At 36.1% G+C, this 17,158-nt stretch overlaps 1 protein-coding gene across 3 annotated transcripts; it reads left to right on the top strand.

Annotated features, from left to right (window-relative positions):
* Positions 1 to 3,504: 3,504 nt before the first annotated feature.
* LOC143846260 (WD repeat-containing protein 55-like) lies at positions 3,505 to 15,964 on the top strand. 3 transcript variants are annotated; one of them, XM_077354693.1, is made up of 15 exons: positions 3,505 to 3,696; positions 3,793 to 3,825; positions 3,986 to 4,050; positions 4,344 to 4,431; positions 4,537 to 4,609; positions 5,231 to 5,337; positions 6,482 to 6,524; positions 6,631 to 6,687; positions 11,254 to 11,330; positions 11,534 to 11,579; positions 11,674 to 11,720; positions 11,836 to 11,909; positions 12,046 to 12,101; positions 13,365 to 13,485; positions 15,506 to 15,964. In XM_077354693.1, the coding sequence occupies exons 1-15, from the start codon at positions 3,602 to 3,604 to the stop codon at positions 15,577 to 15,579; spliced, it is 1,056 nt and encodes a 351-aa protein (XP_077210808.1). In that variant the 5' UTR covers positions 3,505 to 3,601; the 3' UTR covers positions 15,580 to 15,964. The 3 variants fall into 3 exon arrangements, with proteins under 3 accessions (XP_077210808.1, XP_077210809.1, XP_077210810.1); XM_077354694.1 differs by lacking the exon at positions 15,506 to 15,964 and adding an exon at positions 13,568 to 13,890; XM_077354695.1 differs by lacking the exon at positions 3,986 to 4,050 and having other exon boundaries at positions 3,544 to 3,696.
* The last annotated feature ends 1,194 nt before the right edge of the window (positions 15,965 to 17,158 follow it).

Here is a 17,158-nt window from a genome sequence, read left to right on the forward strand (position 1 = left end):
TCAACAAATAGCATGCACCTCTATTTTACTCTATAGGTGGATTTGCAGTAACATACGCATATATGAAATGAAATCCCATCTCTCCATTTCACAAATTAATGTACAAAATAAAACCCTAGAATAAAAAAACAGCGTAACATTTCTTCATTTCACAAATTAATGTACAACATAAACCCTAGCTGCAAGAAACAACATTTACATGCATTTACAACTATTTTACTTTGTAGGAAGAAATACAGTAACTGACATGTATATGAAATGAAAAAAATAAAAAACAGATTGAATAAAATAGGATTCCCCCCCCCCTTTTGCATCTCTCTCAACCTCATTTTCCTTTTTAAAAAAAAATAAAAAACAAATTGAATAAATGAAGGGAAGGAAACGGCGTACCATGTAGTGTTTGCTGTTTTGGAGGTTTGATACGTGCTTCCCCTTCGTCCTCACCGTCGAGATCGCCGTCGAGATCGCTGTTGCCGGAGGAGAGGAGGCAAAAAAAACAAAGACGAAAGGAGAGAAGAGAGAAAAGGGAAAACTGAAATGTATTTTTTTTTCAAAGTCAAATCACTCTGTTTCTGCCAGAGGGGCATTTTCGTCATGCAAATTTTCGTAAACCGGGTTTTGACCCCATCTGTCATTTTCGACAAACATAGACCCCTATGATATTTTGTGTATTATTTGTCCCCCGTACGTCAAATTTCCTTTTTATTATTATTAATATACCTGGTAGGGTCCTTCTTAACCCAGCCTACCCATCAAAAATAAATAAAAAATAGTCTCGATTGCACATACACCTTCTATGTGGTACCTAGAATTCAAGGGTGGAGCCAGGAATTTACACTTGGTGGGGCGGACTCCTTTACACTTGGCTGCATTGGTCATTGGGGGCCCGTGGTCAAGAAACTTGCTAAGCATGCATGTACATCCATGCAATATAAAGAGGATTTTGCAAGTCATTGGAGGGCCATGGCCCCCTCATGCTATATGTGCCTCCGCCCCTGCTTGAATTGATACTTAAGGGCCCTTTTTTTTCTTTTTCTTTTTTGAATTTTGATAATCGATTTTGAGTCCGAAAAATATTCTCGGCAAAATTGACGTTATTTTTGCCGTGTAGACTAGATTTTGGATTCAAATTGATTCCACATCCCAGTTATATGTGTATTTTTGCTGGGATGTAGAATCGATTCAAGTCCAAAATCAATTCTACAATAGCAAACCAAATGCCCAATTTTGTCGAGAATCAATTTTGAACTCAAATTTTATTCAAAAGAAGCAAAACAAGCATGACTAAGTCCAATGTTTTTTAAATGGTATATCAACACCCACTTTATAGATAATCCAAACTGTTCTTTTGTTGGGCCACAGCGTAACTAGGTTATAGGAATCATCTTCATAGGATGATCTAACCCTCTAATCTATAGAAACCTCTATAGATTGGCGGGTTAGGACAATCCTATGAAGATAATTTGAGGGAACCTATGTGGTTGTGGCCTAACAAATGAACGGTTTGGATCAACCTAAGAAGTTGGCCGTACTATATTTAAAAAAAAAAAACATTTGACTTCACGCGCAGACTAGGGGTGAGCATTATTCGGTTAAAACCGAACCGAATTGGTCGGTTCGGTTCAGTTTTTTTCTTTTCGGTCCGGTTTCATTTTTTATTTTTTTTTGGAAATTCGGTTATTCGGTTTCGGTTTTCTAAAAAAAAAAACCGGTTAACCGAATAACCGAAATTATGGATGAAAACTATTTTTTTCCAAAAAAAAAAGTGCTATATGTGCACTCCGTAGGATGATCAAAACCGTCCATTTGATTGATCACAACTTAATTAGGTTGTGCTAAAGAAATCATCTCGATCGGATGATCCTAGCCCTCTGATCGAAACCGAGATTTTGATATTTTTCCCCTCTTTTTCTCCTACAATTGGAGGGTTAGGACAATCTTATGAAGATAATTTTCAAGGAACCTATGTGGTTGTGGCCTAACAAATGAACGGTTTGGATCAACCTACGAAGTTGGTCGTACTATATTTTAAAAAAAAAAACATTTGACTTCACGCGCAGACTAGGGGTGAGCATTATTCGGTTCAAACCGAATAACTGAACCAAACCAAACCGAATTGGTCGGTTCGGTTTTTTTCTTTTCGGTTCGGTTTCATTTTTTTTTTTTTGGAAATTCGGTTATTCGGTTTCGGTTTTCTCAACAACAAAAAAAATCGGTTAACCGAAATAACCAAAATTGTGGATGAAAACTATTTTTTTCCAAAAAAAAAGTGCTATAGGTGCACTCCGTAGGATGATCAAAACTGTCTATTTGATTGATCCCAACTTAATTAGGTTGTGCTCAAAAAATCATTTCGATCGGATGATCCTAGCCCTCTGATCAAAACTGAGATTTTGATTTTTTCCCTTTTTTTCTCCTACAATTCGGTTCGGTTTCAGATAATTCCGGTTCGGTTTCGATTACCGAAATTTGGTAACCGAAATTATTTCGGTTACCAAATTTCGGTCTATTCGGCTCGGTTTAAACCGAATAACCACCCCTAGCGCGGACACCATATATAATCTCGAAAGTGTCTATCAAGTCATTTTGGATTAACAGAGAATTTACATGACATGTGGCTGTATAGTCTAGTATTCTTCAAAAACTACTGTATGACCGACTTCATATGATGATCTGTACCATCCATTTGTTACGCCACAATGTCAATAGGTTGTGCCTAAAAAATCAATTCCACCTCAACCTCTACTCTATAGAAGGATTACACATTATATTTTCCTATCTGCCTATTGACATTGTGGCCCAACAAATGAATAGTTTTGACTATCCAATAATGTTGGCATTATATAGGATCTGACGGACTAATGTGCGCGACGACGCACAAGTGGGACATATTAGGATTGCGGGATGAGTTTTTTATTCTTTTTGTGTTTTCTTTGCCAAGAAGAAGAGACTTTGTAACCCTAGATCGAAATAGTGAAAATCTTCTCCCGTGGATGTAGGCAGTGATGAACTACGTAAAATCTTGTGTTTCCTGTGTGATTGTGTTTCTCTGCAACATTCTTTCGGTATTTTGTTGCACATCGTGTTCTATCCGTGTTGAGAAGTATTTCTCCATATTTAAAATATTGGACCATACGGCCACACATCATATAATATCTTTTTTTTCTATTTTTTCTATGGGTATAATACAAAATCTCTATATTAACCTACAAGATATTTGGTAGGCAATTTCGCAGAAAGCCATTCCTCAGCTGACTTTTGCACGAGAGAATAGCCACCTCAGATGAATTAAATCAATAAGACAAAATCTGCTGAAAAGTGAGCCTGGTGGCTTTTCTCTAGTGCAAAAATCAGCCGCGAAATGGCTTTCCTCGAAATTGCCCAGCAAATCCGAACCTACAAAGAAGCTCCACCGAAAGGAGATTTTGACTCGGGTGGCTCACCGGGTCAACACAACGCTTCTGAGTACCTAACCAGTCAAACCCAGTTTTAACTTTTAAGTCACCTAAAACCCTAGCTTTCGTCCCCCTCTTTCAAGAAAAACCCTTCTCTTCCTCATTTCACTACGAAGATTAAAGAAAACGAATCTGTTTAATCGTTAATGGAGATTCATTTAGGAAAGCTACCATTCGATCTGGATTTTCACCCTTCAAATCCTCTTGTTGCCACAGGACTCATCAATGGCGAGCTTCATTTGTAAGTTCTCCCCAAAAAAAAAATAAAAATAAAAAAATCCATTTTTTACTTTTCTTGAACTGATTTTTTAATCATTTCAAATTCGCATTGAATCAGGTACCGTTATTCCAACGATTCGCAACCACAACGGTACGGGAAATAATCATTCCAATTCATTTCTATGATTTCTTTTGTATTTTTCTTTCCTAATCACTGTGATAAAATCAGTAGATAGTGGAATTGTAATTTTTACATGGATCAATAAACTTTGATTTTTATGACGTTATGATTTTATTTTACTTTGATTTAGGTTGTTGAATATTCGTGCTCACAACGAATCCTGTAGAGCTGTTAGGTTCATTGATTCGGGCCGTGGTAATGTTATTTAAAAATCTGCTTGGATAAGTCGATTTTATAATCCATGATTGTAAAATCCTGGATTTTACAATATAAAATCTGAATTCTATAAGCTAAAACCTGTATTTTACAATCCTGAAAATGTACAATCTAGATTTTAGCTTATAAATACCAGATTTTAGCATATGAAATTCATCTTTTAGTTTGTTAAATCCAGTATTTTACAATCCTGGATTATAAAATCATGTACTCTATTTGTAGGGTTTTGTTCTCTGCTAATTCGCATTTCTTGTGTATATACATGTTTTCAGCAATTGTGACGGGTTCTCCTGATTGTTCAATTCTTGCAACTGACATTGAAACTGGAACCACCATCGCCCGTCTAGAGGATGCACACGCGTAGATTTTTATGTCATTAATTGTTATACTTTACCACATAAATTACATTTTTTCTTACTCATCACATGTTGGTTGAGAATGTGTAAAATGCTTTGTTTTGTGAAGCGCTGCGGTGAATCGATTAATCAACTTGACTGAGACGACTATCTCCTCAGGAGACGATGATGGCTGCATAAAGGTGCTGTAGCACAACCACTGATATATCTTCCAACCATGTTCTTCATTATTTCAAAATTTATTTCCTTCCTTTATTTGTACTTTCCCGTGTATCCTGTGATTGGAGGTTATTCCAATTTACATGGTGTTTGGCGACATGGGATTGGAGGATTTTGTTTGAATCAATCCTAGAATTTCAATTCATTCGTATATTATATTTACTTTACAAAAGTGAAAACTGATGATTACGTATAGGTTTATAATACTTTCTACCCTAACCGAGTCTAGTGCGTCGAGTTCTTGTTTGCTTACTAGTGACATATAATCATAGTTTTAAAACTCCCCCGTGTCATTGTGTACTTCCATCGAATTGACTTCCTTTTCCTTTGGCCGTGTTTTGTGTTTTGCCCTATAAATTCATTAAAAACTCCTTTGACTCTCCCAGAGTTATGACCGCGTCGTGCTGAGTTGACTAGGATTTTCTTCGACCGCGTTTTAACCTTCGTCCGAGTTTTGAAACACTGGAAATACTTATAGTGCAAATTCTTATTGATCTTCCAGTCCATGTATGTTGCTTTGACTTGGATCATCTTTCATTCATACCACATTTGATAATCATTTGCTTATTCTTCACCAATGACAGGTATGGGATACCCGACAACGTTCATGCTGCAATTCCTTTAATGCTCACGAAGAGTACATCTCAGATATGACATTCGTCTCTAATTCTATGCAACTATTGGGAACAAGGTAGATTGTGCCCAGTGCCCTGTTTTCCCTTTCCTACTACGGTAGTTCAATTGCTCTGTGCATTGTTTGCGCAATATAATTTTTTGGTGGACTAATCACCATCATTGTAGCTTTCTATTGTTACGAGAGTATAATTTCTCCATTTCAAAATAAAAATAAAAATGAGAGTATAATTTCTTGGTGGGACCAAAGTGACCAAACACTTCCACGGTCGACTGAGTTGTGGTTTCCCCCTTTTCTCTCTTAGATGAACTTGTAGGGACTCACCTTTCATATTCCTGCAGTGTATCAGAATTAGGTTCAACACTTCCTGCTTTTTCATTTACGTGGTCTTACTACATCCTCCAGAAAAGATGATACCCATGATTTTAAAAATGCCGAAGGAAGATCTAGCTGAATGAGAGCACAAAAATAATGCTTGCCTGAAGTAGGAATTACAAATAAGGAAACATGCATAGCATATGCATAACCTTGTGTGTGGAAACTAGCATATACATCATATTTTCTGTGGAAGGGGTGTTTTAAATTAATAATAGAAGTAAGTGTACAGAAATAGAAATAAGCTAGGCTTTGATTACGACCAAACTCAAAATTATCATTTTTTCACATTTTTAGCCTCTATATCATACACCAAATGGCTTAGCTAACTGCAAAATTGACAGAATTTTTATTCATGAGGAAAACAAGCATGTAGGTTTGATTATGACTAGTCAGTAATCTATGAGAAACATCACCTTAAAAAAAAAGGAATCTATGAGAAACATCAGTGGTTTGGTGTATGCATTTAATTTATTTCAGTACATATACACGGAATGCTTGATTTCGAGGTTGCTACAGAATTGCCGAATACCCTTCTGAAAATCAGCCAGAACACTAGGTTTGAAAGTACACAGAGGTTGTAGATCACTGAATGAGATGGTTGTCGGAGTTCTAAGAGAATATTTAATTTATTGGAGAACTATAGAAAACAATTATTTCATATGCACATCCCTTTTTCGCATCCCAATCATTGTTAAGCATACAGATTAATAAAAACAAGTGGTTCCCCCACGGAGGAAAATGTATGGCTGCTCTAGTGCTTAGTTACCTTATTTTGTGTTGCTTGCAAAATGCAATACTATGTTCTGGTTTTTGTTAATGGCAGTGGAGATGGGACACTGTCTGTTTGTAGTCTTCGGAGAAACAAGGTAAGTCTTTTATTTCCCTCTTCAGTAGGCACATCTGACACATAGTGCAACATATGATGTGTAAATCTATTTGTCCTTTCCAATTGGATTCAGTATTGAATGGCAGGTCCAAACTCGGTCTGAGTTTTCTGAAGACGAACTTTTGTCTATAGTCACAATGAAGGTATGATTTTCTCATACTCTATATTTCAAAATTCAACTTGCAAATTCTTTCCAATTCTATAACACAGCAAAATTGTGTTAACAGCATGAAACAAACATGTGCAAAATCAGTGACCAAACCTGTTTATGGATGAGTATTTTACCTTCTATCACCTATTGAGAAGTGAGCCACCTTTGTTGGGTTAACTTTATTAAGATTAATGGGGCTGATAAAAAAGGGGGTGAGTTATTTCTTATTTGGGGGTTGAACAAGTTTTGCCTTTCCCTACATTTTTTAACAGCCATTGATGGGAGAGGAGGTAGTAAAGTACAAATGTCCTATGTCATTAAAAAAAATACAAATGTGCTACATATGGGGTAGCTGTTCTTTTAGAATTCAATAAAATTGCATAGGATTCAAATCTGTATAGACTGTGGCCCATCTAGAAAGTTATGACTTTTTAATTTTTTTTAATCAGCCTTAACAACTTCTTCCCTGGTAACTTTTGTCTCTCGTTAAGATCTTGATTGAATTGTGTAACGACCCAATTTCCATAACCAGGTCGCTACGAGCAAGAACCTGCGAAAAACCACACAATTTTTTTTTTTTACAATAGATGAACATTAAATAACCGTAACTCTTATTCCAATAGCAAGAATGTTTAATTACAAAAATTTCAACTAAAACAAATTACCCATCTAATCAAAGTCTCAATAATTAGTCAAGCTAACTTAAGGAAAATAAAATAATCAAAGTATCGACGAAGGGTATCGTCTCCCTCGTTTATTTTCTCCCATTGTTTTTCTACGCTCCTAGACGTCCTCGTGCGCAAACGCTCCTACGTTTAAGTTCAATCATGGGAGAAAAACTGGGTTAATGCAAATTGATAGAAACTAAGCAAGTATAAAAATTCAATTCAAACAACATATCAAGATCCATACTTAATAAAAAAAAATCAAATAACCTGAACAATTGCATTTCCAAAATGATGATTTATAGAAATATTCTACAACATAATAAGAGAAATCATTATAAAGAGGCAAAATGTACTTGCAATTGAAATGAAAAGAACCAACAAAATATGAGTGCATATAGTCCAATTACATTTTTAATCAATAATATTTTCTTTTAACCCAGGGCACTCCAGCTCCCAACCAGCCTGTTACCCTTGCTGACACGGCCGATTCCGCGTGGACTTATTACAGTAGATCATACCGCCTAGGGACTCTTGGTCCCCGTAGGATTCCGACATCAACTAGGGGTTGCGCGGTTCTCCCAAGTTGTATACCTTTAATTACGGGGATAACTCAATGGTTTCCCATCACCCTTCCCTATTTCCTTTTTGGGTAGTTTCTATATTTCCATACAGTTTCCAATATATTCCATGTGATTGAAAAATGCAAATAACTTGATAATTCTTCAATGGAAATCAGATTTCGTTCCAAGCATATGATATAGGAACTAAAATTCATTTAACATGAAATGATTTAGAAAACAATAAAATTTAAAATACTTCACCATCCTCATTGCAGGAATTGAAAATCATACAAGCACAGTTAGCTATCACCTGCCTTACCAAACCTGGTTGGTGCGGAGCTTGAGACGATCTCACACGTGATGTGAGGGAAATAACTTGAAGATCAGAGTCAGACCCACACCTTCTAAGTTTATACATAATTAAGAAATTGTCGAAAAGGCAAATTCATTTAACATGAAATGATTTAGAAAACAATAAAATTTAGAATACTTCACCATCCTCATTGCAGGAATTGAAAATCATACAAGCACAGTTAGCTATCACCTGCCTTATCAAACCTGGTTGGTGCGAAGCTTGAGACGATCTCACACGTGATGTGAGGGAAATAACCTGAAGATCAGAGTCACCCACACCTTCTAAGTTTATACATAATTAAGAAATTGTCAAAAAGGCAAATTCATTTAACATGAAATGATTTAGAAAACAATAAAATTTAGAATACTTCACCATCCTCATTGCAGGAATTGAAAATCATACAAGCACAATTAGCTATCACCTGCCTTATCAAACCTGGTTGGTGCGGAGCTTGAGACGATCTCACACGTGATGTGAGGGAAATAACCTGAAGATCAGAGTCACACCCACACCTTCTAAGTTTATACATAATTAAGAAATTGTCGAAAAGGCAAATTCATTTAACATGAAATGATTTAGAAAACAATAAAATTTAGAATACTTCACCATCCTCATTGCAGGAATTGAAAATCATACACGCACAATTAGCTATCACCTGCCTTATCAAACCTGGTTGGTGCGGAGCTTGAGACGATCTCATACGTGATGTGAGGGAAATAACCTGAAGATCAGAGTCACACCCACACCTTCTAAGTTTATACATAATTAAGAAATTGTCGAAAAGGCAAATTCATTTAACATGAAATGATTTAGAAAACAATAAAATTTAGAACACTTCACCATCCTCATTGTAGGAATTGAAAATCATACAAGCACAGTTAGCTATCACCTGCCTTATCAAACCTGGTTGGTGCGGAGCTTGAGACGATCTCACACGTGATGTGAGGGAAATAACCTGAAGATCAGAGTCACACCCACACCTTCTAAGTTTATACATAATTAAGAAATTGTCGAAAAGGCTGTAATTATTTGACTCTCATAAGTACATGGGAGTGGTGGAACTACCAAATATAAACAAAATTCATTTGGAATCTTGAGCGCGTTACGCTGGTAAGATAATATATATGTACCCAAAGTTTATCCCGGTTTAAAGAACTGGTAAGAGGTAGGAATACGCAAATTTGTTTAGTACCACTTATATTCCTATATATATATATATATATATATATATATATATAACTGATCAAGGAGAAATCATTGAATTTATGCCGATATGAGTGCTAGCAAATCATACGTAGATGTTTTCGAAAGTTGTTTTATGTTTGCGAGCATTTAGGATTGTCAAAGTTATGAGTAGGTACATTAAATTCATTTGATCCGATATGAACATGTAATTGGTGGTTACCGAAATTGTAACAAAAGATTTTTTTTATAAATCATGAACATTATTAATTTATCTTAGATTTGTGTTTTCAAATCACGCATGCAGAGTGTCCAAATCTGTCCTGATGTGGGGACCAAAAACCCAAGTACTAATTAGTGTCTTTACTTGCCTGATATGGGTTAGAGTACCCTTACTTCTATCATGACTCATTGAAGGACCAGAGTATTGCAGAAAAAGGCATAAATCTGGTCCAAGTTGGACCCCCGATTATCAACCTGAAAAAGAAACAAATTTTCAATTTTTTTGAACCAGATTTGTATCCGAGATTTGGGCATTCAAATAGTCCTAAATCTGAACTGTTTTTGTGCAGAGGATACATCTATATTTTTACTTAAGGCTGCCATATTTTGGGGTAACTAATATGTACACTTACACATCTACGCTGCGGCCCAGTTGTTGGGCAATAAGATACATAAAATTATAACACTGCCCTGTTTTGGGGCCTGAAAATAAACACTGAAAAATAACTATTTACAACCCAAAGTAGGTGATAAGATCACCTAATCAACCAACCAAAGTGCTGTCCCGGTTTGGGACAACCCAAAAATACCTCTGTACTTATATTGTTTTGGTCAAACCCTATTCAGGGTCTTATGTTTATAACTAGTAGCATGTATGTGTACATTTGGATCTAGTTTATATAAAAAAAATCCTTTGCATATACCTTATTTCACCAACAGACTCATTCACAATAAATGGGTGCATATACTGTTGAGTTAAAAAAAAGAAAGGAATTTCGTTCAAATCCTAGATGCATGTTCTGTGGAAAATTTGAAGGCATACTAAATAACCTTATATTCGCATTACTGCTAGAATTTAAACTATAGAAAAATCTTCATCCCCCCCCTTTTTTTTTTTACAAACCCAACATCATCACAGATTAATCTCGTTTTCGTGGATTATTCCCTAACACGTGTATTTTAGACCAAGAAGGAGGAAAATATAACACTTGTGATTCCAAAGGTTTGACAATGTCTAGGGATCTTTTCTTCCCTCCTCTTCACTTCCTCTCCCTTCTTTTGCTTCTTATTTTTCTTTTATTTTCAACAGGGGTGTGTAATTGTATGTGAGAGGAGCAAGGGGGAATTGGGCATGAGTTAAAAGGGAGAAAGAGTTGGGCATCCCCTATGGGTTGGGCAATAGATATTTTTAAAAAATGGGTTGGCTCCTCTATTTTAGTTAGTATAAGGATATTCAAAATTGAATTGTTATCTTTATCCTTTAGTTGGAATATTATTACTGGCTAACCAAGAGAAAGGGAATAAAAAATGATATTAACACCCCTAACTAACCTAAAAACATGGCCACCTCTTTTCTTTTCAAACGCATATTATTTTTTATTTTTTTTAAATCCAAAAGTAGGCGCCACTATTTTAGGAAATAAAATCTCCAAATATTTGAAAATTTTATTTTACCCCTATCCCTATTATACCTCGTTACTCCTTTATTTAAAATTTAGAATTTATCAAGTGGGGCCCAAAAAGTAATGGTTGTTACAAATTGTCCCTGATTAAGAGTTTCTTCTGATCAGAATGGTCGAAAGGTTATTTGTGGAACTCAGACTGGTGCCCTGTTACTGTATTCATGGGGCCATTTCAAGGATTGCAGGTAAGCCGTCTCTTGCCTTCATCTTATATAGTCTTCAACTGATTTTTTTAAATAAAATCAAGAAACAAGACTTGTTTATTCAGAAAAAAGGGAAAAATATTATCTATGAAATTTACACTTTTCTTCCTTCTTTTTATATTCCTGTAAGAAAGAATAATCTCAGAAATTTTGATTGTTTATTTTCCATACCTGTGGCTTCTCAGTGATCGTTTCCTTGGGCACCCATTGTCAGTTGAGGCATTGTTGAAGGTGAGTGAAATTGTGTCTCTGCTCTTCCCAGGTCCCAAGTGAAAATCTCGGCTTGTCTAATCAAATATTTCGACTATGTATATTAATGTGTCAGCTTGACGAAGACACTCTTATTTCTGGATCAGAGGATGGAGTCATCAGGTGGACTTGATTTTTCTCTTTACAACTATTTTTTTTATTACATAGGTGTTTCCCTTTCCGTTAAATATAGTGTCAAAAAATTTCCTCATTTCTGACATTCCTAATTGGTGAGTAGGTTGGTAGGCATTTTACCAAACAGAATAATTCAGCCAATTGCTGAGCATTCCGAATACCCGATCGAGCGCCTTGGTATGAGTCATCTCTCATTGGTTTACCCCTCACCACCTGCCCCTGGCTTCACACTCATGCATCGATTACTCGTCATTATGTTCGGTAGCTTTTAGACGTACGCACTCTAAATTTATATTATGTTTGTTTTCTGCAGCTTTTTCACATGATCGAAAGTTTCTTGGCAGTATTTCACATGATCAAATGTTGAAGGTGGGTGGTTTTGATCTTCTCCTGCTAATTAGAATGTAACATGCATTCTTTTAGTATTTTCTTTGTAGGGAAGAAGGCAGGTAGTACACCCAAACTGTAGAGGTGAGGGCAAATGAACTCACTGTAAACCCTTGTATCGGCACTTCTGCCTGAGGCGTGAATAGGAACAACAAACTAAGCAGAGGCCTGAGTTTTGGATATACTGCATAACTTGGTCACTGCATGTGGAATGGTATTGGGCATGAATACAGCGTCTTGGTTAAAGATACTTCAATATGCGGATATGCCTGTACTTTGTAGCTTGTACAGACTTGTTAAAGTACAAAATAATACATTATTTTATTTATCTAAAAAGTGCTTAACATTAGCAAAATAGAAATATGACCTAAACAATGGATGGAACATATGAAGAAAAGCATAAAACCATGCGCAGCTGTGACTGTGCTTGTCTGTCTGGATACATTTTGAAACATGCATATACTATATTATAAATAGGGAAATGATATCCGCACTGGCTCATCCCTTGTTTTAATTACAACACTCATCTTTTTATTACACACTTGTCTGAGTGACTGTTGATAGCTATCTGAGAATTTTAACAGACTTATTATTATTTTTACAATGGGTTGTAAGTTGTAACAGCTTTAGTATATAATAATTTTAAAAGAGTAAAATAAAGAGAGGAGTGCCTTCATTAAAATAAGGGCATGCCCCCCTCTCCCTACGCTATATGTGTGCCTCCGCCCCTGTCCTACTTACTCATGCACGCATGTACGAAGCGTACATGCGTAAATATGTGTGTATGTAACGGACTAGGCGCCCACGAGCTGGGCCGTAGTTGCTAGTTAAATTTGAGCTTGGAGAGGTTGGAGATTGGGTTTGATTTGGAGGGGATCTTTTTCTTGGTGGAGTCCAAGGTGTGGCGGAACTGTTGGAGGCATCAAAGGGGTGGAGGGGTGAGGGGAATTTTGTACGGACTGGTGCGACTGTTGGAGGTGTGAGTTCTGGAGTTCTTTTTTTTTTTTTTAATTTATTCAACTTTTTAATTTTTAAAAAGAATGTTGTAGCCTTGAATGACACAACATGTAAGATGGATGGAATGTGTAGTTGGCTTTGCTGTCATTACAAACACCCTTTTTTCATATCAAATTTGATGTCATTTTTGTGGTGCATGTATTGTAAGCTGTTTAATCACATCTCAGACAAGTTATCATGTATGCATGCATCTTCTCAAGTATTGGAGTCCTTGTTCTGTTTGTGTAGTTGTGGGATTTGCACGAGCTCTTGAATGGTCAGCAAAATGCCACAGGGAATCATCTGGTCACGACTGATAGCGATGATAGTGAGATGGATGTGGATGTTAAAGCTCCGAAACCTTCCAAAGGTGCGCTGCTATTCCTTTTTATTTGCATGATTGTTATGGGCTCGAAATCTCCAGTTCCCAATGGGGATGTTTTGGTTTGCAGATAATAAGCCGGGTCAAGTATGATTCCAATTTTAAGTGACTTGGCGAGCCCGAATAAGTGAGAATCCAGCAATAATAGCTGTATGTCTGCTCTGCTATCCGCAAATCAAACAGTTACAAAATGTCCCCAGTGTGACTAAGTCAACACATCACTTAAGAGACCTTTCAAAAAAAGAAAAAAGAAAACATCACTTAAGAGTACGAGTCTGTTTTCTTAGAATGCAAAATAGTTGATCTAGTATTTGAGAAACATGATCTTGAAATCTCAATTGAGTGCTGAAAAACTTGGAGAATCAGGTTTTAATCACCACCCCATTATCCTTTTAACTCAGAAGACTAAGGTCCAGTTCGTTTGGGATTGTGGCAGCCGATTGTGATTATTGGATGAGTCCAATAATCAAAATAGGCTGCCACAATCCCAAACGAACAGGGCCTAAATGAAGACAGATTAAAGCATCATCTGTTGCTAGCCCGTATTTTTTGAGTTTTAAAACCTGGATAAACACTTTCTTTGGAACTGTGAACCCCCTGCATAGTTGAGAATGTCAATCATCTTGTTGCAGTGGATATTTTGGAAACCATTGGATTGGGCCTTGTCTTAGGTTCGAGACTTCTAATCAAACTTCATAGGCATTTGTGTTAATCTGTACACATCTTCAATTAAACAGCCAAATTTTGGAATCCATGTCTTGTCTCATCTTCATTTATTTGCTAAAACAGCAGAATTAGTTTGCTAGACATTGCTTTTTCTTCTTCAAAATGGAATATTATGAAGGTAACATAGGAACTGTTTGTTTTTTGTTTGTTTTTGAAATGGTAATGTTTGTTAACAACCTTATTTATTATCTCTTGTTTGATCTGTAACTGAAATTTTATTAATATAACAAGGAAATGTACAAATGAGGCCTACTTTAGGACAAAATACCCATAACATTTTGAAAAGATTTGCCTATAAATCAGTAATTTTGTAAAATCCTAGCTAAACATATAACGGTAAAAGAGGTCCAGAGAAAAAGTGGGTTTAAAACTTCTACAGCTTAAAAGGCGGGTATAAAACGACATTGTTTCAAGACAACGTTACAGAAGGGCGTGCATATCTGTATCAAAAATCCTAAAATACTTGATCAATAGCTATCATCAAGTCCTAAAATCTAAAATATTAATACACAATCCGTTCATTCCTCATCATATTTAACCAACCTAGATTACTTTTAATGCATTCAAGTGCGGTGGTCGTTTTCATTTCTTTGTAGACTAAAGGGCAGAGCACTAGAGGATAGGGAGATTGGGTCATAATACCAAAGAATCAAGGAGAGTGGGACGAAAGGAGGAAGAAAAAAGGACGGCCCAGTGCACGACGCTTCCTCCATTGCGGGGTCTTGGGAGGGCTAGATGTACACAGCCTTACCCCTGCTGTGCAGAGAGGCTGTTTCCGTGACTCCAACCTGTGACCACCAGGTCACAATGGAGCAACCTTATGAAAGGAGGAAGATAACACGAAGGAAAAAGATTTCTCACATCTCTTCTTGAGAGGGGAAGAAAGAAGCAATTAAAATAAAGATTGACCAAGTGGAAGCAAGAAAAAGGGAAAATGATCAAAGAGTTCAAAACTAAGGAATTTTGTTTCTTCCAAAAGTCATTTTGAAAATAGTAATAAAATGGAGTTTTTACAAAGACCCTCTGTTTTTTTAGTGGTTATAAAGACCCTCTATTAAGCTGTGTTCTAATAAAATGGGGTTTAAGTCTTACTATTTTTTTTTGTTGAATGGTACGGGGTTGAAGTCTTTTGAAAGTGAGTAATGCAAACGACTTACATGCTGTCACTAGATAAGTAAAATGTGGGGTCGGTGGTAATGAGTAATAATCGGATATGTTTTATATTTTAGAGATTGGAGAGTGTATTCTTATCTATTCTATTTTCTTAATCTTTTTTCTGTAGGATCAAAGAGAAAGAAGTCGAATGAAGGTCAACCTTCAAATGCTTCAGCATCTGGGTTCTTTGCAGATTTGTAGTTACATGTTTCCATTCCCTTTTGCCTATCAGGTTACTCTTACCCCTTCTTGCTGGATTTCTTCTATTGCTTTGGATCTTTCACACAGAAAAGATCTGCACTTCGTTTGTCATATGTCATAATTATCTTAAAGTGGTAAGAGATTGGGAGTTAAAACGATGACCACTTTTTCTGGTGGGTGTCTACGCCACATATGACAAAGGAGTTTGAGAGTTAGGATTGGTCTCGACAGTGATTGTCTACTGAGTCGAACTCTTAAGTAATACAAGGATTGTTCCTAGAGAAGTTCAAAGGAGTTTTACATTGTGCTTGTACCTGTTGCCAAAAAGTATAGTAGGGCCCACATAATTTGATGATCTAAACCATTCATTTGTTGGACCCCCCAATGTAGATTAACTTTTTTGAGTATGCTTTTCTAGACCCACAATTAGAAGGGCCCATCTAACATAACTAGAAGGGCCCATCTAACTGAAACTGATGAAGGGCCCATCTACTCAACATCCATTCATTATTTTTTTCCCTGGGACCATGCCTTACATCATCATTTTCCTTCAAGATGCTTCTCCCAAAAGATATTTACTATAAAAACAGGGATTTCCCCCTCTATATCCTAATCTATAATAGGATCATATGATTTAACTAAAAAATATTTAATTTCCAACATTCAAAAAAAAAATAAAATTGGACTAAATCATGATTCACTATTATTACTACTCAATATAAATTTTGAGAAAAGTTACATGGAAAGTATGATTTTTGTGAAATCAAGACCATTAATCTTGTTTGTGAAATCGAGACCATCGATCTCATAGAACATCATGAGGCTTGCCTTAGCCTCATCAACGGCTATGCTCTCATAGGCAATGTAGAAGTGGGAACCATTAAGTAACAAGTGAGAATTAGAGTGAAAGCTAACATCTTTTTAGCATTTTCAAAAGGCCTTGAGCAAAGTATTGCCATTATTATCAAATGGGAAATGATATCAGCACAACAATATTTTGATATTTTCACTAATCCATCATGTCTTTTAGTGTTTAAAGAGCTGTCAAAAGGTTATTACGTAATTTACATTCCCCAAAAAAGCTCTCATGAGCCTATTAAAGAAGAAAAGACAGCTGGGTTTGTGCAAATATCAAAATCAAGGTTGTGCTGATAACATTTGCCTATCAAATATATTGAAAAGGTATTAAGCAAAGTTAGTAGTGCCATTATAAAAATATGTTTAAAAAGTGTTAAGCAAAGTAAGTGGTGCTGTTACCTAGATATATTAAAAAATAGGATTTGGTAGGGGCTTTCACATAAAGGCATTTCGCAACGGGCTATTGCATGAGGGACCAGCCACCTCAGATGAATTAAATGAATAAGACAAAAATCTGCTGAAAAGCGAGCTTGTGACTATCATTCCTCATATTAAAAAGGTATTAAGCAAAGGGATCTGCTGATTTGCTAGCTAAATGCCTTTTGCAATGGACGCTAGCAAATCCCAAGTATTAATTTGGTTAGAAAAGATAAGAAAAAGAGGAAGAAATAGAATCCCAAAAAGGGTAGTAATTTTTTTTTTTTTTTTTTTGATCTCGGCC

Source organism: Tasmannia lanceolata, unplaced genomic scaffold, assembly GCF_043159265.1.
Source record: "Tasmannia lanceolata isolate RefF3 unplaced genomic scaffold, GAP_Taslan_0.1 ptg000015l, whole genome shotgun sequence".
NCBI classification, from domain to species: Eukaryota; Viridiplantae; Streptophyta; class Magnoliopsida; order Canellales; family Winteraceae; genus Tasmannia; species Tasmannia lanceolata.

Coding starts and splice junctions, on each gene's coding strand:
- LOC143846260 (XM_077354693.1), top strand. CDS start 3,602: ATGGAGATTCATTTAGGAAAGCTACCATTCGATCTGGATTTTCACCCT. Junction 6,525..6,630: donor GTAGTCTTCGGAGAAACAAG/GTAAGTCTTTTA, acceptor ATTGAATGGCAG/GTCCAAACTCGGTCTGAGTT. Junction 6,688..11,253: donor TGTCTATAGTCACAATGAAG/GTATGATTTTCT, acceptor TCTTCTGATCAG/AATGGTCGAAAGGTTATTTG.